General features: G+C 42.0%; 1 protein-coding gene across 2 annotated transcripts in view; it reads left to right on the top strand.

Moving 5' to 3' along the window:
- The window catches only part of CDK14 (cyclin dependent kinase 14), a 1,214,920-nt gene that overhangs the window by 660,374 nt on the left and 531,486 nt on the right, over positions 1–23,060 (top strand). For both annotated transcript variants that reach the window (XM_029588836.1, XM_029588837.1), the window contains exon 9: positions 6,028–6,148. In XM_029588836.1, coding sequence (XP_029444696.1) covers positions 6,028–6,148 — 121 coding nt within the window. The remainder of the gene's footprint in view (positions 1–6,027; positions 6,149–23,060) is intronic.

The following is a 23,060-nucleotide window of genomic DNA, read 5'->3' on the forward strand; positions in this document are numbered from 1 at the left end:
CAGAACTGTCAGTGGAGACGTGAAAACAAAGCTTGGTGGGAAAAGGAAGGAAAAAGAGAATACCAGAAAGAACCAATATTACAAATGCTACAAGAGCTAAATATGTTAGGGTGAGTGTGTGGAGACATCTGCATCATGCCCACAGTGGAAGGGGGATAATGTTAATAAAGGGGGTCATTTACAAAGCCATTCATGCACATTAAACCCAGTTTTATGTGCTTAAATGGCTGTTATAAAATGACCTGGGCTCAGTATGCACGTACCCGGGCTTGTGCATACCTTTATGTGCAGTTAGGAGATAGTTTCTGGGAATGGAGTCGACACTTAAACACACACTTTTTGACTTTACAAAGCATGCAGCTAAGTGTACATGGGTAAATTATGCCCTCCGAAGAGGAGATGTCACTTTATGCAAGTGAATGTGAGCATGCAGTGGACCAGTGACCTATTTTCAAAACAAACTTGTGCATGTAAGTTCATTTTGAAAATACTCAGAAAATTCTGCACGTACATCAGACTTTACTGCTATTTGGGCTGTTTGAAAATTACCCTTCAAAGGTCTTCACTAAGAAACATTTCTGAGGATGTCTGAGCAAAATATTTAAATAATCTCTCAAAAGTATATCTATATATACACAGACAACTGTTTAATAATAATTGTATAATAAACATAGGACATATTCGTATAGATACCTTCATAGCACTTAGAACTTTTGATTCCAGAATTCCTGGTCATAGGGACTGTATATTGAAAACCTCCATTCATTCCCAATGCCCTGTAAACAGTTTAAGAACAATGGAAAGGGATTTTTTTTTTTTGTGATTTTTGCTATCGGAAAAATAGCTCTATTGCACAGATGTTTGTATCAATATTCACTTTAAATTCAGATTCTGTATTGTTGAGCACATGCTTGGAACAATGGGTAGGTTTATTGTTGATGCTCTTCTAGGTAGAGGAAATTAATTTCTCAGGGGATATGCAACCTTCTAGTGGCTGTGTGATTCATCTCAACTTTTACTGTGTAGACTTTACCTGAAATCCACACATGCTCTGCTTTCAAAAAAAAAAAAAAGATTGCAACAGCAGGATACTCTGTTCACTTCTTGTGATATTTTGCCAGCCAGAAGAAGTAGGAACTGAAACTTAATTTAAATTTGCCATGAAATCTCACCATATTTATACTGTACTTCTAGGCTTAGAATGTTAAAGCAGTGGTTTGCAAATGAGAGTTGGCTTGGTGAGCTCTTCGTTGTACCTCCTGACTTTTTTGTTCTAAGCAGCTATTAAATAAAGAAATCCTGATGGTGGCCCATGATTGTCCTCTTTCTGAGAAGGTGGCACAGTATTTCCTGTTGTGTAACCATGACAACAGAACAGGCACCTGGAGTGAAAGCTGCTGCACAGGCTGTGCTAATTAATGCTACTCCAGTTTCCATAACCTTAAAGATTCAGTAAAATACATTTTTTATGAGTAGGTATGTTATCAATGCACATGCGGTATACAATGTGAGTAGCAATAAATTTAAATTATTAAAACATTAGAAATAGTTATGCTCCAAATAGTACCCCCCACCCTCCCCCAAACAGGGTGTTATCCTGCTCAGTGATTTGTATCTCCTGGGTCAAGGCTCCAAAGAGAATCACAACAGACTTTGCAGGTAGATTCCAAGGTGAAATAATCCTGAATAGAACACCAAAATGGTCTGGTTGAAAGTTGGTGATATTTTCTAAATGTAAAGCAAACTGTTGGTTCCAGTGGTGGTATCTGTAAACTTCATAGAAGCTTTGGTCTGTAGGGCTCACAGAATAAAACTGTGGAAAAATTCTATGAGCCACAGTGGATTTGATTCCATTATAGCTCTAAAACGAGTCTCAAACAAAATAAGGGGCCAATGCAATACAGTACGCTCAGCCGAGCATTCAAAAAAAAAGTGTGCGTCTCAGACGCACATTTAGCTCTCAGTTATTAATACCTGCCTGGAGCAGTCGTTAATAGCTGAGCGCATGTAAAAGAAATACAGAAAAGCAGAAAAAACTGCTTTTCTTTATTTCAGTAAAAAAAAAAAGAAAAAAAAAATACCTCGGCAGACCGCCGGTAAACTCGGCATTGGTTTTCATAACCGGCCATCTGCCAGTAATGAAAACGGATTTCGAGTTTACAGGCGTCGGTTTTCGTAACCGGCAGCCGCCGTGGGTTCGTGTTAGCAAGGAGGCGCTAAGGGCGTGCAAGCGACCCTAGCGCCTCCTTGATATCGTGACCCCCTAATTACAATATAGCATGGCGCCCCCTTTGCGGGCGCCACGCACGCATTAAGAAAGCGGGTGCTGACTTTTTAGTGCCCACTTTCCGCGCTTTTTTTTGCATCGGCCCCCAAGTTTGGGAATCAATACTCTATTGATTGTTTCACTGTTGAAATGTATTGTTTTGGTAGCCATACTTAATCCTACAAAAAATGGAATTCTTTACATGTTGTGATAGGTTTTCGTTAAACCAAAATCAGAGTTATCCAGAAATGATGATACACGTGAGCTTTGCGTGACCACAGAGGAGCCATCCTCAGATGCCAGTATTCTGAGAGGGTCCTATTTAGCTGCTATCAAAGGTAGCTGGATAAACGTACCTGGCTAGCTTTGCAGGGATATTCAGTGGTGCGGGCATGCTGCTCAATATCCTTGACTATGTTAAAGTTAACTGGATAAGTTTATCCAGCTGACTTTAGGAATGCTCTTAGGCTGTCTTAAAGTTATCTGGCTATGTCAGGGAACTGAAACATAACTTCATTTAGTGTATAAGACTTTCCATCTTTTCTTCAGCTTGAAACAGGGAGTGAGTAGAATCTTCTCCGGAAAAGATCAATAAGAACAGAAACAGAGCAAGAGAGACAAATATCACAAAATACAATACAAAGGAAAGCCAACAAGAGAAAATATTTTCCCTTATTTACTTGAACCCCTAAAACAGAACAGTATCACCTAGTGGCTTTATTACTGTTTTGTATCTCAGCGAATAACGGTTATGCTGGTGGACCCTTGGACCAAGGAGGAGTTGATGCTACCTGTGGAGAAGAGCCCCACAGGTCAACACCATCGGTAGGCGAGGCTGATGGAGAGCAGAGACCCCGCTGGAGCTCCACCACTACCAGCCTATGTTCCCCTTAGGTTGTGCCCATCCTAAGGGTTTCAGCTTCCTGGGGTGAGAGGCATGGAATTGCTTGATCAGGCTCTTATCCAGAATGTTGGAAGCAGACTCCCAGGTATTTTCTTCTGGGCTGTATCCTTCCCAGAAGAGGAGGTATTCCCATCTTTGGCCATGTCTTCTCACATCCAGAACTTCGTGGTGTCACTCTCTGAGGCTATTTTATGTGGTTCTGGTGTCCTCCAAGAGGGCCAGGAGAGTGCCAGGGGTTTTAGAAGAGAGATGTGGAAGGCATTATGTATCTATAGAAAGGTGGGTAGGCGGAGTTGGTATGTTCATGGTCCCAGTTGATGGAGCACTGTAAATGGTCCAATGTATCGGGGAGCAAGCCACATTGATGGAACTCTGAGCCGGATATGATGGGTGCGGAGCCATACTTTATTTAATAGAATAGCCACCATTTCTCATACAACATCAAACAATAAAATCAAGAAATCATAAATCAATCATAATAAAAATAATATATATTTCAATACAACTGAATAAATTATCCAATAATTAAAAATAAACATTGTTTAAAAATTTTGCAAACCAGAATAAAATATATCAAAATAGACATATCACACACCCAATAATTAAAACCAATAAGGATAACAAAATCCCCTGCTCTCCTCTAGGAATTTTTGATTCCAAACACCTTGTGATTGTTGTGGGTGTGCATAGACCTTTTGCTTTCATGTACACGCATTCTCTATCCCGCATAGTCACATGTTCCCTGGCACACATAATCACAGATACACTCACATGCTGACACACATAGGATCACACACACACATTCACACATACACACTGATATACACAGTCACACATACTTTCAAATGCTGACACAGACAATAAATCACATAAAGTTTCCCACACGCTGACACACACACATGATCACACACACACTCTCAGATGTTGACACATATAATCAGTCACACATACACTCTTACATGCTGATACACACACAATTACACATACATATTGACACACATGATCAGTCACGCATACATTCTCTCATGCTCACTGACACAGTCACTCATACACTTACATGATCACACATATACTTTCAGATGTTGACACACATATGATCAGTCACACTATCGCATCTACATACACGATCAGTCACACCTAACATGCTCACTGACACACACACAAATGAGCAGTGACACATACACGCTTACACAGACTCTGACTGGCAAAAATGCCCAGTCATTCACACACTCTCTCTTCTCCCTCCCCCAGAGTTTAAAAGCTGCAGCAGCTGCTGTGAATAATAAAAAAAACCTTTATACTCACTTATTAGTGGTTAGGGGATCCAGGCAAAGCCCTGGGATAATGGTGTCTCTGTGGGCTGCCTGTTGCTATGGGAAAGTGTGCCTTTTGCTGTGGGAATCGTAGGCTGAAAGCCTCACTACTCTAGTGTGGATTTTTTTGTTTTGCCGGGGCCCCTGGCAGAGGAGACATGAGGTGCAGTTCCCTATCCTCTTGTGGCTCTCTCGGATCCTCTCCCCTCTCTGAGATGGCCGTGGAGGAGAGGCGGCTGAAGGTGGGGGAAGAGGGTCCAAGAGAGCTGCGTGAGAATAGGGAGCTGCGTGAAAAACACTCATCCCACTATAATCACATTTCTCGCCACCTACGGGATGGGGGGCTCCTATTGTGCAAGAAGCACTGGGGACCTGATGTTGGTTGCAGCGACTCCGCAGGCATGAAGCCGCCGCAACCCTCACCAACCACATGATTGGGTGGACCGGCCCATTGGGGCGTGCCCGAAGCCCTGATAGGCCAATCTGCCTCTGGCTCCACCTCCTGCTCACCCTGAGTCTTTTTTATTCAAGCTGTGCTGGATAGCTTCCTGTCAGCCCAGAATAGACCCTGGTACATTAGTAGCTCTTCTGGAAACCCAAGTAACTACTACTATTCGCCTAAGGGAGATTGAGAACTGAGGGAGTAAATCAACTCCAAGGAGATTAAAATATAAATAAAACTTCACCTGAATTGTTTTATCCCCATGTCAATGTCTAAATAGATATTTTATAGACTTAGAACTATTGTTTATTTTTGTTCAAACAGATTTGTCTCATTTGTTTTATTTCCATAAGAGCAAACCAATCATATCTAACCATTTAACTTACAGCCTGTCACAACAAACAAATGCTCTAGGCGTGGAACAGCATAATATAATCACAGAAACTAAGGACGGAAACTAGCATTCTGAGTGTGATAACTACATTTTAGTGTAAAAAGTGCAGTCATTCTTTTGGAGTGAGCAATTCGGGGGGAAATCATATAGAATTGGGGGTAGAAGGAAGTGAGCTACCAACAATCCTGAGACAAAAAAGGGATATACTGATGAGGTATTTGATCCTCTTAAATTTTCCAAATGTTATAATGAGGTAGTGGGAAGAATTAGGTGGATGCTAGAAAGTATAACCAGCAGGAAAAAAGTTGTTGTTAATACTTTTATGCAAATTATTAGCAAGATCATCTGACATTTTGAGTCTGGTTCAGAAGGAGATATCTCTCTAGTAGGAGGGGCAGTCCAGAGGAGCACTGCCATTATGATACTGGCTGGATGTGTGGTGAGATTTAAGAACCTAAATATGTACACTCTGGAAAGGAGGGAGACAGGATTTGTGAGAGAGAGAGCTTATATACCTCAAGAAGTAATGCACAAAAGCAGCCATTGTTTAGTGAACAAGTTGTTCTAGAGCCAGGGCTTATGACATCAGTTTGGAGGCAGGTGGACTCGTGAATAATGAAAAGAACCCAAACAGTATATTTTATCTGCTTTAATTTCTGCTGATTGTGCTGCTTTTATTTATTTAATTTTTTGCCTTCATCTTTACAGGTCTTGCTCGAGCCAAGTCAGTCCCCAGCCACACGTACTCTAATGAAGTAGTGACCCTGTGGTACAGACCTCCAGATGTCCTTTTGGGCTCAACAGAATACTCCACCTGTCTTGACATGTGGTAGGTATAGTGACCTTGCTGTGGGTAATATATCTAGGCTGCTTGACTTTGGTCTAGCCTAGCCAAACTATCTAACAAATGTGGATTAAGATTAATGATGCAGAATGAATAGCTTGTGTCTGGTCACCTTTATGGATTTTTCATGTACTTTTTCTGATAACAATATAGGATTATTTTTTTGTAGTTAAGGAGTACATAATCAAACTGCCCCCATTTCATCAGTTTTTAAGTGCGGGGTTTGCCACAATAATGAAAGCAAAGCTGCATGCATAGTTTTGCTTTGATTATTGCCTAAGATAAATTACCCAAATAAAGTTGTGCCTGCTTTTTGTGTGGGTACTTTTTGAGGGCAAACTTACACGGGTCATTTAGATTATTCAGAACTAGTTATGTAAATGGCTCCCCCATGTAAATGTCTGTAAACACATGGTGAAAGTAACCATATGGCTGACATATTCAGATCCTCCCGCCCCCCCCCCCCAAATATTTATGATTTATATTCTGCTTTTTCATGCATTTCAAAGCAGATTACATTCTAGTAGTGAAAGTATTTCTCTGTCCTCAGCGGGCTCACAATCTAAGTTTTTACCTGAAGCAACTGAAGGCAAAGTAACTTGGCTAAGGTCACAAGGAGCTGCAGCAGGATTTGAATCCAGACTTTGCTGGTTCACAGCCTACTGCTCTAACCACTAGACCAGGAGTGCGCAAATGGGGGGCGCCTACCCCCGGTGGGTCCATGAACGAGCGTCTAGGGGGCTGCGAATGTCATACCGTGGGGGAAAGTACATGTGGCCACCAGTGGACCCGATCCCAACAGTGGCTGGAAAACAGAGAGAGAGGCCATGCAGCCGCCAGTGGACCTCATCCCATCTGTGCAGGCCTGCGGTATTAGAACTCGTGAGAGTAGCACTTTCTCTGTGCTAATCTTGTGATGCCAAAGATCAGCATGGAGGAAGTGTTAGTTCCGCCAATTTTTAATATCGTAGGGCCTGCACAGAGGAGGAAGCAGTAGATCAGGCTTCGGTACCTCCCCAACAGCCATGTGGCAGCAGTGACAGCAGCAGTAGGAATGAGAGAGGCTCCAAAGCTGCTGGCAAAACAAAGAGAGGAAGCATGACTTCATTGAGTATATGTGTATGAATGGGAGCTTGTGAGTGTACGAGAGTATGTGCCTGCCTGGGGGTCTGTCTGTGTGTGTGAGAGAATGGGTGCCTACCTGGGGGTCTGACTGTGTGTATGAGAGAATGAGTGCCTGCTTAATGGTCTGCTTGTGTGAGAGGATGAGTGCCTGCCTGGGGGGGGGGGGGGGTGTCTTTCTGTGTGTGTGTGTGTGTGTGTGTGTGTGTGTGAGGGAGAGAGAGAAAATTAGTGCCTGCCTGGGAGTCGGTCTGTGTGTGTGAATGTGTGAGAATGAATAGGTTGCCTGCCTGGGGTCTGTGTGGGTAAGAGCCTGTATGTATGAGGGAATCTGGGGAAGTAAGAGCTTTTGTGTGCATGGGGTTGAGGGGAGAGAGACAGAGAACATGTGCATGAGACTGTGTGGGTATATATATGAGAATGTATGTATGAGTATATGTGTGAGAGAGAATGAACATGAGTGTCTGTGTGAGCAAGAGAGGATAACGTTTGGGTGTCCCCCTAGCCCCCAATCCTCGACACACTCAAGGTGATTGGAAATCAAGTTCCCAGGTAGGGGCACTTTTTTTTTCATTCATATGTTTTTATTTTCACCTCAAACATTAGGACTAAACAGTATATCCAACTCTAAGTAATACAGTAACTTTTCCTATCTACCACCTCCATCTCTTCCCTTCTCAATGTTCTTTTGTTATACTGAAGCAGGTAAGGACATTTTTTACCGAGGAAATATCCACTCTTGTTTCAAAGTCTCATCCTTCCAGTATTTTACAATTGTTAAATAGTCTTGCATATCCTCATTAGTTTTAATTATTGGGTGTTTGATATGTGTGCTGTTTTGAAATATTTTATTGGTGTTTGGGAAACTTTTAAAACATGTATATGACTTTAATAGATATTCTATTTGTCAGTAGTTTGAAATATTCTTTTATTAGTATGCTTCCGCTATTATAATTGATGCTTTGTTTCTTGATTTTATTGTTTTATGAGGAATGGTGGTTCTGTCATTGTTACACTGTAGACAGTGTCTGGCTTCTTGGAGTTTCCATTTTGGTTTTTGTCTGTATTTTGCTGGTTCAAATTTGTGATCCTTTATTCTGTATTTGGTGAGGATTTGTCTCTGCTCTGTGCATATGACCAAGGGGGAGAGATTTTGCCAGTGTGAAGTTTCTGTACAGGGATCTATATCAATCGGGTTTGTTTCGTTTCCCCGGTAGGTGCTGTATTGGTATTCTGGGTCTCAATGTAATATTTACAGTGCTGCTTTTTTCACAGCTAAGGTTCTTGTTTGGGATCTTGGTGTTACTACTGTTATATTCTGATAAGTTTGCAGTTTAGATTTTGAGTGTCTTTTTTTATTTTATGGTTTTTTTTACAATGTGCCTGGCAATGGAAGGAGTTTGTGCTGCTGTTACTGTGAAGTGTCTGTCCAGATGTGGTGTGGTATCTGCCTCTCTTTGTGTTTCTGTGCATCTGATTGCTCATATCAGCAACCTGATGAGAATCAAAATTGGAATTTTGAGGTTCTGGCTGGTAGCGTGATTGTCTGCTATTTTGCAAACGGTTCAACAGCTGATTGGTCGGTGAGAAACTTTGACATATCTATAACTATCTACACACACACACACACACACACACACAAATATACATTATATACATGGTGTAACCCAACTTTTATGGATGGAAGGGGGGTGAGGCTCAAAAGGTTTGCTCACCCCTACACTATACTGCTCCTCCACTCCCTAGGTGGGCAGTCATCAAAAAGCCCACTTATGTGAGTAAAAAAGCATTTACTTGTGGAGAGGGCTTTGATTATTGCCCTCCCTAGTAATAACAGAGCACTTGTGTATAAATGTGAAACATGTGCTTTGCTGGATAGCTTAATGGTTGTGTTTTTAATTTTTTGCACTTTTTATTTCTTAATGTCAATAAAATATAAATACAAGAAGAAAATCCTTTGTACTAAAATATGTTTTCGTATTGGCATAAATAAGACAAGAGCAAAATAAAGACAAAACTTTTTAAACACATCAGAGTAGTGAATATAGTCACCAGCTAGCTCAAGTCCTCAAAACAGCGAGGGGGGAAATCCATCATGAACTGTGAAGAGAATTCATTCCACAGATATCCTGGCCAATCACAGAGGTAGAAAGCGAGTCCAAATTAAACCAACACAAAGTAGAAAGCCTCTTATATTACACCCAGGGCTCAAAATCTGTTATCAAGAGGCAGAAAAAGGGTATGTTCCGAAAGCTCACTAAATAGTCAAGGTCTGAAAGTACATAACTATTCCTTTGATGTTTAAACAAACATTTGTAGGGGAATTGTCGAGTGGAAGAATCTCCTGGTGCAAAGCCAAAAACATTTTATTAGCATTTAAAACTATTTGATTCCTTTCACTTAATTGTAGTCAAGTATTATTCGCCTAGCACGGTGTATTTTAATAAATAAATAAATAAAAATACATAATACATAATTACAGAAAAAAAAAAGCCTGGACCAACAGTAATACATATAAAACTGTACATTCCTCAAAAAGGAAGGCAAAAAAAAAAAAAAAAAGGAAAGGGACAACAACATCGTTAATGCCAATTAATACACCATTATTAAGGAAATTCAAGCAAATTAAACAAATAGGAAAAATATGAAAGCAGAAAGAAAAAAGGACTTCCAAGATAGTCGTTCCAGCTAAATATCTGTACGGGCTATTTCAGGGAGCTAACAAATCTACTCCAAAGACACCAATAGTATCCCAAGAGGATCAGCCGATGAGTTTAACGAGACATAAGTTGAGGTGGATCATAAAATACTGACTTTTTCTTAGGAACCCCAAGGGGCTAAGACAATGGTTAGCTTTCCCAGAACTGGATATCATCTTGAGCCCAGAATTGCAGGTTTTTCTGGCAGTGGTACTGCATTAATGGCTATGGATGATGTGATTCATTTCTGAGCAGCAGGAGGTGAGACCACAAGAGCAGATGTGGTGAGATCTGGCACGGTTCAGAATATGGCCAAAAGCTCAGGGGTAGCTATAGCTGTCTGAATGGAACTTGGAGGCACCCTGCTAACTACTTTATTGATGGAGGAAACTGGATCTAGGTCCTAATCATCTGAGTTTGGACCTCAGTGTTACTCTATAACAGGATGGACTCTGAAAACGTCTTTCTCTGGGGTCCTCTAGGTCAATATTAGGGAAACCTAAGATGTTTTAACTTTGAAACTATGTGAAAAGCAATTGTGGAGATTGGAAAATCCTTTTGTGAACAGATATAGCATTTGTGGTCATTTTCAAATTGTCTATATTGAGACAAAGTCTGCAGGTACTTTTTATTAGTGGATCTTGCACAGATGTTCAAAGAGAAAGTAAGCATATATTTTCACTTTGAAACTTGCTGCAAATAGAAACAGCCAGGAGATTTTTGTACAAATACTTTTTCATGGAAAATAACTCCGGTAGAGCTGAAAATGTAATCGCTGCATGTTATTTTCCTGCCTCAATCTCAGTGTGGCTAAGAGTATGCACATTGTAGGAGGATATGATAGCATGGGGCGGCCCATGGCTTTAGGGAGGGGTGCCAGAAGACAGAAATGGTCTGGACTCCGGCTTTTTCAATAGAAGGCAATTTTATGTACAATAACAGAAAGGCAGCAAAAATAAGCCTGCCTTAGTGGTGCTACAGCAAACATTAGGTAATCAAACATTTAGGGTTTTAGTAATTCCTGGTACTTTCTCCTCTTGTTCTGGACTTCCCCCTTCCTGTGCTTTGGTATTTATTCCATTGGGGGGGGGGGGGGGGAAATGCCCTGCTGGCTGAAGTCCCCTGATGACTGGGTCTTAAGGTGGACCAGGCTAAATGCAAGGGCTTGATCTTTTAAGGTGTTTTGGGAGTTTAAAGCATATATACCCCCTTACAGAGGGAAATTTTCAGCCAGTCAATTTACATGCAGAAATTACTTGGAAAATTGCCCTCCTTAGCAGATTAGCTCCAAGAAATCATAGCTAAATCGAATGTCCAGGAGATGCAAATTTTGGATGTTAAGAAGCTTGTTTACCCTGAGCTCAAGACAAAATCCAGAATAAAAACTTACCATGCTGCATAATAAAGTCAAGACTTTGGAAAATGCTTTGAGAGATATCATTTACATCTCATTCATTTTCTGAAAATTTCATCAGTCTCCACTGTAGGTAGACATGTTAAAAATATTTCTTTTTGATATTTGTATTTATTTATTTGAAAGCTTTATATGCCACCTAAATCTCAGCTCTAGGTATTTAAAAAAAATACTGCCAAAGTCTGTTCCCTAGTCCCCAGGATTTATTACCTACTGTCTTTATTGAAAAAAAAAAAAAAAAAGATAGAAGTTATAAACCTAACTGTCCTTTGATAGCTTTGATTTAACTGGTGTGACATGATCCCACTTATACCCTGTCTTGCATCACTGCCACATTCCTGGAAACACTGCACACAGACTAGCAATTGCAATAAAACATGTTATGTTATGTTTCTGTACTGTTTTCCTTAGGCATAGTCCATTCCAAAATAGTTCACAAAAACATGAGTAATACAGTTCAAGGCAATACATCATAAAAAAAATAAATCAGAAATACAGTATTAAAACAATTCAGATATGTAAATTAATAGAATTCATAAAAAATATAAGGACTTCTGGTCATGGCACTTTTATTGAGCGGATGTAGTAGGGTAGAAGCTCTTATAGCACGTCCCACGAATTGGTGTTTTTCCCTGCTTATATGAATTCAATCCTATGGGCCCTATTGAAAACAGCAGAGAAAATTATGAGCATTAAATCTTCCCACAGAGCACAAGAACATCTGAGGGCTGGGGAACTGATTATGGCAACTACTGAAGGAAAGGATAAGACTGTTCTGGTTATGCTTGTTGATATTGTTCAACAAAGAATATGAATTCACCATATAAATTCAGATCACTACATTCAAATGGATCAGATGACTATAGTATATGTCGAGAGATGCTGATAACACTCACTTGCAGAGTATTTATGGTCTGCTTCTCGACCACCTCTATAGATTATAATCATAAGTCATTAAATAGACACACAGAGACAGTGACAGACTAAGCCGTGCCTTGCAGATTTATTACTGAAACACTGGAGCAGTGTCGGGTGGGCAGCAGGAACTTTTTATTATTGAAGAAACGCACAACAGCAATTCTCTGATGTCATTATTATTTGCACACACACAAAAAAAATATGGACTATTTAATGACCTATGATTATAATCTATGGAAGTAGTCGAGAAACAGACCATATACACTCTGCAAGTGAGTGTTATCAGCGTCTCTGTATATATAATGGTCATCTGATCCTTTTGAATGTAGTCCTCTGAATTTATATGGTGAATTCATATTCTTTGCTTGTCATACGTATTCACCTCATCGGGTTTGTTTTTGTTAGTATGGTGATATTGTCCAGCAGATTTAGCACTGTGACCTCAACACTGGATGAGCTATTTATCAAGTTCCAAACTGTGATAGAAGAAATTAAAGAACCTATTGAAAATCATACAAAAAGGATTGAGACCGCGGAATAATGCATATCCTCACAGGAGGACCACGTTGATGCAAATGGAGGCACAGATTGCAGATTACATGCACACAATGCACATCTCTCAGATCATCTGGATGACCAACAGAATCGGAGCTGGAGGAACAGTCTGTGCATTCTCAGACTTCCTGAGATGGTGAAGGGTGCAGATTTAACTACTTTTATTGAAAACTGGCTCCCCGGTGACAGGCCTGTGCCTGAAGACAGGCCTTGCTATCAGCGTGCATACAGAATTGGAAATCTTAAAGAGAAGGGCGGCAGATTTTCTAGCATGTGGATAGATAGATTCAGGACCAGTGGGTTATGCATCTCTACCAGCAGATGGAGATGGAGGTTTGTCTGGATCACATCGGATCAGTGAGTCCTAGAAGTGATATGAGAAGGATATGCACTGGAATTTCGCAGTGTTCCTTGGGATATGTTCATGATGTCTCCCTGCCACTCCCTGCAGAAGAAGTAGGCGGTGGAGTGTACACTGCCAAGGCTCCTCAGTCTGAGGGCTGTGGTTTCACTACCCATGTCTCAAGAAAATATGAGTTGATATTCCATTTATTTTGCTGTGCCTAAGAAGGAGGGCTCCTTTCGTCCCATCCTGGATCTCAAAGGGGTCAACCTTGATTTGCGGGTGACTTATCTTCGCATGGAAACGTTGCGCTAAGTGATAATGGCCATGCAGTCCTGGGAATTCCTGACTTCCTTGGATCTGTCCGAGGCTTACCTCATATTTCTATGCTAGTGGAGCAGGAATGATTTCTGAAGTTTGCGGTTTTGGGGTACCATTATCAGTTTCTGGCACTGCCTTTTGGTCTAGCCACTGCTCTCAGAACTTTTTCCAAGATTTTGGTTGTAATGGCAGCAGACCTGAGAAACGATGGGATACTAGTACAACCATATTTAGACAACTGGTTGATTCAGGCCAAGTCTCTAGAAGAGAGCTGTCTGGTAACTCTCAAGGTGATCTTCCTATTACATGAGCTAGGTTGGGTGGTTAACATAGCCAAGAGCAGTTTTCAGCCATCTCTGTCATTGGAGTATCTGGTTGTGCGATTCAATATGATGTAGGGCAAATATTTTCTGCCAGAAGCTTGTGTTCAAAAGTTGGTGTCTCAGGAGCATTTCTTGGTGAGTACTATACGCCCGACAGTGTGGTTCTATCTACAGGTACTTGGGTTGATGGCGGCAACTATGAAAGTGGTGCCATGGGCAAGGACGCATATGCATCCCTTTCCGCGCTCCCTGCTGTCTCGTTGGAACCCGCAGTCTCTAGGACTATTCGATTTGGCTCAACCTGCCAATGGAAGTCTGCTCTCATCTCCAGTGGTGGTTTCAAGCGGATCATCTGAGAAAGGGAGTTTCTCTGACATTGCCGGACTGGTTGGTACTCAAGACAGATGCAAGCCTCCAAGGTTGGGGAGCTACTGTCAGGAGCTAATGGCACAAGGGCTCTGGAATTCAGAGGAGTCTCTTTGGAACATCAATCAGCTGGATGCCCAGACAGTCCGGCTGGCATGCTCGGAGTGCAGCAACAGACTGTGGGTTGAGTGGTCCGGATAATGTCGGACAATGCGATGACAATAGTTTACATCAATTGGCAGGGAGGAACCAAGAGTCAGCAGGTATCGCAGGAGTCAGACCAACGTATGGAATGTGCGGAAATGCATCTTCTGGCGATTTTGTCTTATGGGAATGGCCGTTGAGAGGGCTCGCTTGTTGAAGTGTGGTTATTCTTGTGCAGTGATTGTTACTTTTCCACAAGCTTGAAAGTTCTCCACGTCCTTAGCCTATGTGTGGGTTTGGTGAGTGCTTGAGGATTGGTGTGAGGATTGAGGTGTTATTCATTGTTCAGCTAAGATCTCACTCATTTTGGAATTTTTGCAGGATGGATTAAATAAAGGGTTGACTCTTTCTTGAAGGTACAGGTAGCAGCTCTTGCCTGTTTCAGGGGCCAGGTGATTGGTGAATCCTTATCGTGTCATCTTGATCTGGCCTGCTTCTTGAGGGTGGTAAAACATATTCATCCTCCCATGCGGTTACCAGTTCCTTTACGGAGTCTTAACCTGGTGTTGAATTCTTGGTGGGCCCTACATTTTGACTGCTGTGTAGCCTTTCCTTGTGGTTATTGACCTTGAAAACAGTGTTTCTGGTGGCGATTTGTTCTATGCATAAAATTTTCAAGCTGCAGGCCTTGACTTACCAGGAGCCGTTCCTGCAGGTGACTCCAGGAGCAATACAGCTGCGTACTGTTCCTTCATTCTTGCCTAAAGTGATCTTGTTTTTCTCTTGAATCAGTCCATTTCCTTGCCGTCCTTGGATAAGGAAAGAGATGAAGAAGAATATTGTCTGTTGTGTCCCTTGGATGTTAAGAGACATGTCATGAGGTATCTGGAGGTTTCTAAACCTCTCTGAAAGATGGATCGCCTGTTTGTCCTTCATGGTGGAGGAAAGCAGGGCTAACCAGCTTTGCAGGCTACAATAGCTCGCTGGATTAAGGAGGTGGTCACAGCGACTTATGAGGATGCTGAAAAACCATTGCCTACTCAGATTAGGGCTCATTCCATTAGGGCTCTGGCAGTGTCATGGGCAGAGGTTAGATTATTGTCTCCCATTGACATTTGCAGAGTTGCAACGTGGCTCTTCTTACACACCTTTTCTAGCTATTATCATCTGGATGTGCAGGCCTAGGAGGATGCAGCCTTTGCACATGTGGTGTTGACTGGACTGCGGGCAGCCTCCCACCCTATTCGGGAGTACCTTGGGCACATCCCACTGGTCCATTTATCCATCTATCCACATGCTAGAAAATGAGAAATTGCTTCTTACCTGATAATTTACTTTTCCTTAAGGTGGATAGATGGATTCAGCTTCCCACCCTGGGCTGCTGAATAATTATGTGATGGTCCTCCTGTGTGCTTATGTATTCCAGAGGATTACTGGTAAGTGTTCATCCAGTCTCTAGACTAGTATGCAGTGTTCTTGCCTGAGTTCAGTGTTTCTTGTTGGTAACGTACAGAAATGGTTGTCTGTTTTAATCAAGTTTTTGCTAGGTTGTCCACAGTTGCTTTTGAAGAGAATACTGGCAGGCTGTTATCACAGCAGGGCTATACATTCACTGTGACATCAGTTTGCTCCGTCTCCATCTGCTGGTATAGGTGTATAACCTACTAATGGTTGGGTTTGTGGGAGGTGTGTTGGGGTAGTAGGCCAGAGTGAATGGTGCTGATACTGGGATTTGTGATCCCTTGGGAGCGCAGGGAAGTATTTTCCTGTGGGGGGTTTTGTATTATGGATTTGTGTATGGATGGTGTGATATGCATATGTGAGACTGCTGATGGGAGGAATGATGCACAAGCAATTGTATAGAGCAGATTGGAGAAAAATCTGGTAGCTCTCTGAAGTGCTGGTTTTGCTAGGATGGGGCCCCAGGTGTTTTATAGCTGGAGACATCTAGGAACTCATGAAAGACATATCATGGTCCACTGTGGTGGACTGTGAGTTAATTCATTTATCTGTTATAGGAACATGAATGGTAGGAGTTAACACTGTTACTATGAATGTTGATAGAATACACTCGCTCATAAAGCTCATTAATCTTTTAAACAAATTTAATAATAATTAATTCTCATATAGTTATGCTGCAGGAGACTCCGTAGTTAGAAAGCTGTTACAATTTCTAGACTGTATATTGATGGTAGGGGTTTATTTCAATATAGTGATAGACAGGGGCAGTGATTACATACCACCCATGAAACCTAACAAGGAATTGGGACTGATTGATTCTTCCTCCCAGAGGAAGTGGGTTATACATTTTATTCCAACCCTCATAACTGCTATTCTAGGCTGAACTATTTACTGGTTGCAGAAAACCTGTTCATTAATTTGAGAGACTCATCTCTTGCTGCTCATGGCGACAAAGAGAGTGCTGTATATCAATTTATTTTGATGTCATGATTTTTGGAAAGGAAATATGGGACATTTTCCTGATTTCTGCAAAAGCTAAAAGAAATAAATATAGAGATGCCAAAATCTTAAGATTAACTTTGACTTTGAAATTCGCTCGAAATAAACATTATGATATGCTGTCATCTGAATGCAAACAATCGCTTTATCAGGCTCATGCAGAATTAAATCAGCTCTTGTTCCAATGAACACAGAAGTCCTTAAACTATTTTAAATACAAGTTATACAAATATGCGAGCTGATAAAGTAAAATGCACGTGAGAGCCAGCACTTTGAGGTGAGCGCCCGCTCTTCCAATGCGCACCCAGGCCACTCTCCTAGGCATGCAATTTAGTATTCAAATGAGGGCCCGCAGTAATATGGAGGCGCTAGGGACACTATTGCGTCTCTAGCGCCTCCTTATTGGCAGAAGCGGTGCTGTCAGCGGGTTTGACAGCCGACGCTTAATTTTACCAGCATTGGTTGTCGAACCCGCTGATAGCCACGGGTTCGGAAAACGGACGCCGGCAAAATTGAGCATCCGTCTTCCAACTCGCGAGGTGTGGGCTGATTTTTTTTTTTTTTGGGGCCTCTGACTTAATATCGAAGGGTGAACAGAAAAGCAGTTTTTTCTGCTTTTCTGTACGCTTTCCTGGTGTCTGCCGACACCAGGAAATTTAACTCCTCCTTTGGCAGGAGTTAATTTCTGAGAGTAAAATGTGCGGCTTGGCTGCACATTTTACTTTCTGGATTGCGCGGGACTAACTAATAGGCTCATCAACGCATTTGCATGTTGGGTGCACTATTAGTTTCGAGGGGGTGGGGTGGCCGCACGTTTTCCACGCGCTATTACCCCTTACTGTATAAGGGGTAAAAATAGCGCGTCGAAAACGCGCGGCCAAGTGGGGGCTAACGGTGCGCTCGGTCGAGCGCACCATACTGCATTGGCCCGATGGAAAGAAGACTAGTAAACTTTTGGCAAATCTAGTGAAAGTAAAAGGTTTGCGCTCTTTTATAACAGGTGTTAGAGTTGGAATAGGTGGTATTCTTCATGATGCAATATCTATTGAGCAGTGTTTTGCCAATCTCTTTATGGCAAACACCCAGAAGATGCTGAGGCTCAATGGGAGTTTTTTTGGGACTTCAAATAGCCCACTATAATTGACCAACAACCGGCTAGACTAAATTCACCTATAAAGGTTTCAGAAATTTATGGTGCTATCCAGAAGCTGAAACTGGGAAAAGCAGCTGGCCTGGATGGGTTATGAACAGAATTTTATAAGACCTTAAAGGTTCCTTCGCTATCAGTTTTGACTAAATTCTATAATGTTATTCTGCTACAGATTTGCATTTCTGCTGAAATGAATCAATCTTTAATTATAGTTCTGCCAAAGAAATGCAGGGACCCATTTGACATAGGCTCATATCGCTCTATTTCATTAATAAATGTAGATTTTAAAATGTTGGCAGCTATTGAGGCCAGTAGGCTAAACACTGTCCTCCTAGGTTTAGTGGCATCAGATTAAACAGGTTTTGTCAAGGGGAGACATGGAGTACATAATGTGAGGAAGTTGATTGCACAAAAAAAAGCACATGGAGGGAGCCTCCCTGTATCTTTCATTGTCCACTCTGCACTTCTGATGAAGATGATCCTTTCAAAGTTAGTTTACAGGTTATAAATGCCTCCTTAACAGCTGATTAGGGCTGATCTTGCCTCACTGCGATCTTGGTTCATTCAGTTTATTTGGAAGGGAGGTTGAGCCCAGGTGGGCTATGACAGGCTTATCATTATGAAAGAGAATGGTGGGCTTGATCTTCCCAATCTAAGATTTTACAACATTGCCTGTCAATTGCTCTTTATGGGAGAGTGGTATATGAGGTAATATCAATAGTGTGTGGAGAATTTAATGGAGGGCATGATATCTCCATGGTCTCCGCTCTGCCTTCTGCATGTGTCTGTTGCTCAGATGATTAAGGTTACCAAAGATAAAGTTTTGCTCTGGCTGGATTTGACACTGGTGGCAATTGCTGAAAAATATATCTCTGTTTTTGCCGCTTTGTGGTAATAAAACTTTCCCAGCTGGTAGGGAATAAAAAAAAATGTTCAAGGATGGAAATAAGCTGGCATCAAATATATAGGGCATTTATATGAAGTAATCTCTGTTGTGTGCCAGTCTTTCATGGTTCTCCAGTTTCAGTATGGTCTTCCTAGCTCTCAATTTTTTTGCCTTTCTACAAAGCCAGGTGTTGTTTGGACTCTCTTCATTGGTCACATAATGAGACTGTTAAAAAGATAATCACCAAGCAGTGCAAAACTTGAGTGAAGGGAAAACTTTCATATTGCAGTGGCATATGTTATATATTTATTTATTTATTTAAAAGCATTTATATACCGTTTTTTAAAATAAAGTTTTGTCAAAACGGTTTACACGACTAAAATAAACATAAAAATAATCAAAATAAAATGAGGTTTCAAATATACATAAAATAAACAATAACTAGTCAGAATGCTAGGATTAAAGATTTTTATAAAATAAAAGATATATAAGCAACAGTCCACGGCTCAGTATTGGATTTGTTGAGTAAATACTGCAGCAGTGCACTCAGACGTGGTTTTTCTGCGGTGGATATTCAGAGATGCTTCCATTTTCTACATAGGCTTAATATGGATGTGAGTTTGCGAGAAATGAAATATAAAATATTAAACCATGCTTATGTGGATGATGACAGACGCTACTGAATGAAACTAGCAAGTTCTTCTTTATGTTCCTGATGCCAGATGGATAATGGTAGTTTTGTCCACAGATTTGTAACTTGTCCTTTCTGGGATGATATTCTATTAGTTTTATAGGACTATCGGGGTTCGGATTCCCCGGGCGGGAGACATATGGGTATTGGGAGAAATATCAGAGATCTATGACAAACCCAAAGATGTAGATCTTTTCCTATATTTGGTCCTCCAAATGGCATGTAAGTGCATATTGACCCCATGGCTAGAGGATGTCCCACCCAATGTGTTTCTCTGTCAGGGCAGAATGACTGGCCTTATGCAAATTGAAAGGAAAGGCTAAATTCTAATTAGACAAAAAGTATTGGCTGCCTATATGAAGATCTGGAAAATATTTTACAAACTCTTGCACCAGATGTATATACAAAACTGAGTGGTTTGGTATATTCTGTGGACTGGGTACACCATCTGTTTTAACAAAGGTTAAACCGTAAAATTGCCTGTTTTGCGTCAACTGGCTCTCTATGAGTTACGATGCCCACCGTGGCAACTGCCCTCAATATCTAGACAATACCCTTATCAAGCCCCAGCCCCATTAAGATATCCCCAAACTATCAAGATTCCCTCTCCTCCATACCATCAAAGCAACCTTCCTTGCAACTTCTTCTGGGCCAGTTTGAGGTGTTTTGTGATTCAGTTATCCAGTTTTAGAGTTAACATATATGCTAAACATTTGACACCTGCTCCAAGGCAGGTGTTAAATATTAGGCCTCAGCAGGCACTCGTGAAATGGCACACCTGCTTAAGCCTAATTTGCATATGATGTCTCCTCATTTAAATTTGATTATGCTATAATTTTAGCACATATTCACTAACATGTCAGAGAACTGATTTAGTGTGCATGCTAAGTCAATAGTGCATTGACCATTATTTTTTAGGGGTGTGCATTCGGTCCCTACGTATTGGCAATCCGCAACGGATGTGGCCATATTCTTTGTATTCGTGGGGAAGCGAAACGTATCGCGATTCCCCACGAATACACGAATCTTCGCCGAATTATTCAGTTGCCTAAATAAACCAATTTAAACAAACCCCCCACCCTCCTGACACCCCCCCCCCCCAAGACTTACCAAACCTCCCTGGTGGTCCAGCGGGGGGGGGGGGGGTCCAGGAGCCATCCCCTGCATTCACACCCTCAGAGCCGATTTCAAAATGGCACCAATAGCCTTTCACCTACTATGTCACAGGGGCTACCGGTGCCATTGGTCAGCCCCTGTCACATGGCCATCGGCGCCATCTTGTGCTCCTACCATGTGACAGGGGCTGACCAATGGCACCGGTAGCCCCTGTGACATAGTACAGGCAAAGGCTATCGGCGCCATTTTGATTACTGGCAGCCGACGATCCGAGTGCAGGAGGTCGCTCCCGGACCCCAGCTGGACCACCAGGGACTTTTGGCAAGTCTTGGGGGACTCTCCTGACCCCCACAGGACTTGCCAAAAGTCCAGCGGGGGAACAGGAGTGACCTCCTTCACTTCGGCCGTCAGATGCCAATTCTCAAAATGGCGCCTATTGCCTTTGCCCTCACTATGTCACAGGGCCGATGGTCGGCCCCTGTGACATAGTGAGGGCAAAGGCGATCGGCGCCATTTTGAATACTATTTATTTATGTATTTATCTATTTATTTATTTTGAACTTTTTTATACTGATATTCATGTGAGAAATTACATATCATATTGGTTTACAGTGGAACACAATATTGCAGAAAGCATTACATAGAACAGGGGTTACATAGAACTTGGACCCAGGGGAAAAAACTCGGTATAGTATTAGCAGCTGTTGAAATGTGAGACACATGGGGAACGGGGTGTCAATTAAGCAAAAAAACAAAAAAACCAAACACAAGAAACAAAAGAGAATATATATATACACATACAATATAAATAACAAAAAAAAAAAAAATATATATATATATATATACAATAATAAGCCTATATAAGGTAATAAAACAGTATGTCCATTCCAGACCAAACCAGATAGAGGTCCAGTCCAACAAGATAGGGGAGCGTGTGATCTGTAGAGAGGGAGATCGTACTTCTTTAAGTGTGTAAACAGAATCATTTAGAGAGCCAAGACAGAACATTCCTGAGTTTGAGGAGGGTTCATCTGGTTATGGATAAGCTTGTTTGAATAGCCAGGTTTTGAGTTTTGTTTTTTTTTTAAAGTAAGTGGGCATGGTTCTTGCCGGAGATCTGGGGGAAGAGCATTCCATTGTGAGGGACCCACGGTGGATAGGGCCCGTTTCCTTAAGGCTGTCTTTATTGGGGGGGCATAGAGAGTGCCCTTATAAGCAGATCGAATGGGTCTGGAGGATTCATGGAGATGAAGAGGTAAGTTAAGATTAAGAGTGTTAGATTGTGCGTGGATTTGTGAATTATCGTCAGGACTTTGTAGAGAATTCTGAATTTGATGGGTAGTCAATGTAGGTTACGAAGTATGGGCGTGATGTGCTCTCTTCTGTTGGTGTTGGTCAGGATCCTAGCGGCGGAGTTCTGTACCATCTCCAGGGGTCAGATTGTGTTTGCTGGGAGACCTAGAAGGAGTGAATTGCAGTAGTCGACTTTTGAAAAAATAATGGATTGAAGCACTGTGCGAAAGTCATGGAAATAGAGGAGGGGTCTCAGCTTTTTCAGAACTTGTAATTTAAAGAAACAGTCTTTTGTGGTAGTATTGGTCGGCCCCTGTGACATAGTGAGGGCAAAGGCAATCGGCGCCATTTTGAATACTAGCATCCGACGGCTGGAGTGCAGGAGGTTGCTCCCGGATCCCCGCTGGACTTTTGGCGAGTCTTATGGGGGTCACTAGGGTCCCCCAAGACTTGCCATAAGTCCCTGGTGGTCCAGCGGGGGTCCGGGAGCGACCTCCTGCACTCGGACCGTCGGCTGCCAGTAATCAAAATGGTGCTGATAGCCTTTGCCGATACTATGTCACAGGGGCTACCGGTGCCATTGGTCAGCCCCTGTCACATGGTAGGAGCACAAGATGATGCCGATGGCCATGTGACAGGGGCTGACCAATGGCACCGGTAGCCCCTGTGACATAGTAGGTGAAAGGCTATCGGCACCATTTTGAAACCAGTACCGAGGGTGTGAGGGCAGGGGATGGCTGCTGGACCACCAGGGAGTTTTGGTAAGTCTTGGGGGGGTCAGGAGGGTGGGGGGTGGTAGTTAATTTAATTTTAGCGGGGTAACAAATCGAAATGGACGTATTAACGAATCGGGGCAACGTATCCGCCCCCCGACGAATCCGAATCCCGAATGCAACATACGGCGTCCCTCTGCACATCCCTATTATTTTTATGCACACTGAACTAAACTGCATAGGCCCCTTTAAATAGAATATGGTAAATTTATACAAATGTAATGCAGAATTGCAACAGAATTTTGAAAACTGTGATGCAGAAGTTTATAAACTTTGCCACAGGATCAACCCCCGAGGTGCTGTAGTAAACTGAGGGAGGGAGT

Source organism: Rhinatrema bivittatum, chromosome 2, assembly GCF_901001135.1.
Source record: "Rhinatrema bivittatum chromosome 2, aRhiBiv1.1, whole genome shotgun sequence".
Classification (NCBI taxonomy): domain Eukaryota; kingdom Metazoa; phylum Chordata; class Amphibia; order Gymnophiona; family Rhinatrematidae; genus Rhinatrema; species Rhinatrema bivittatum.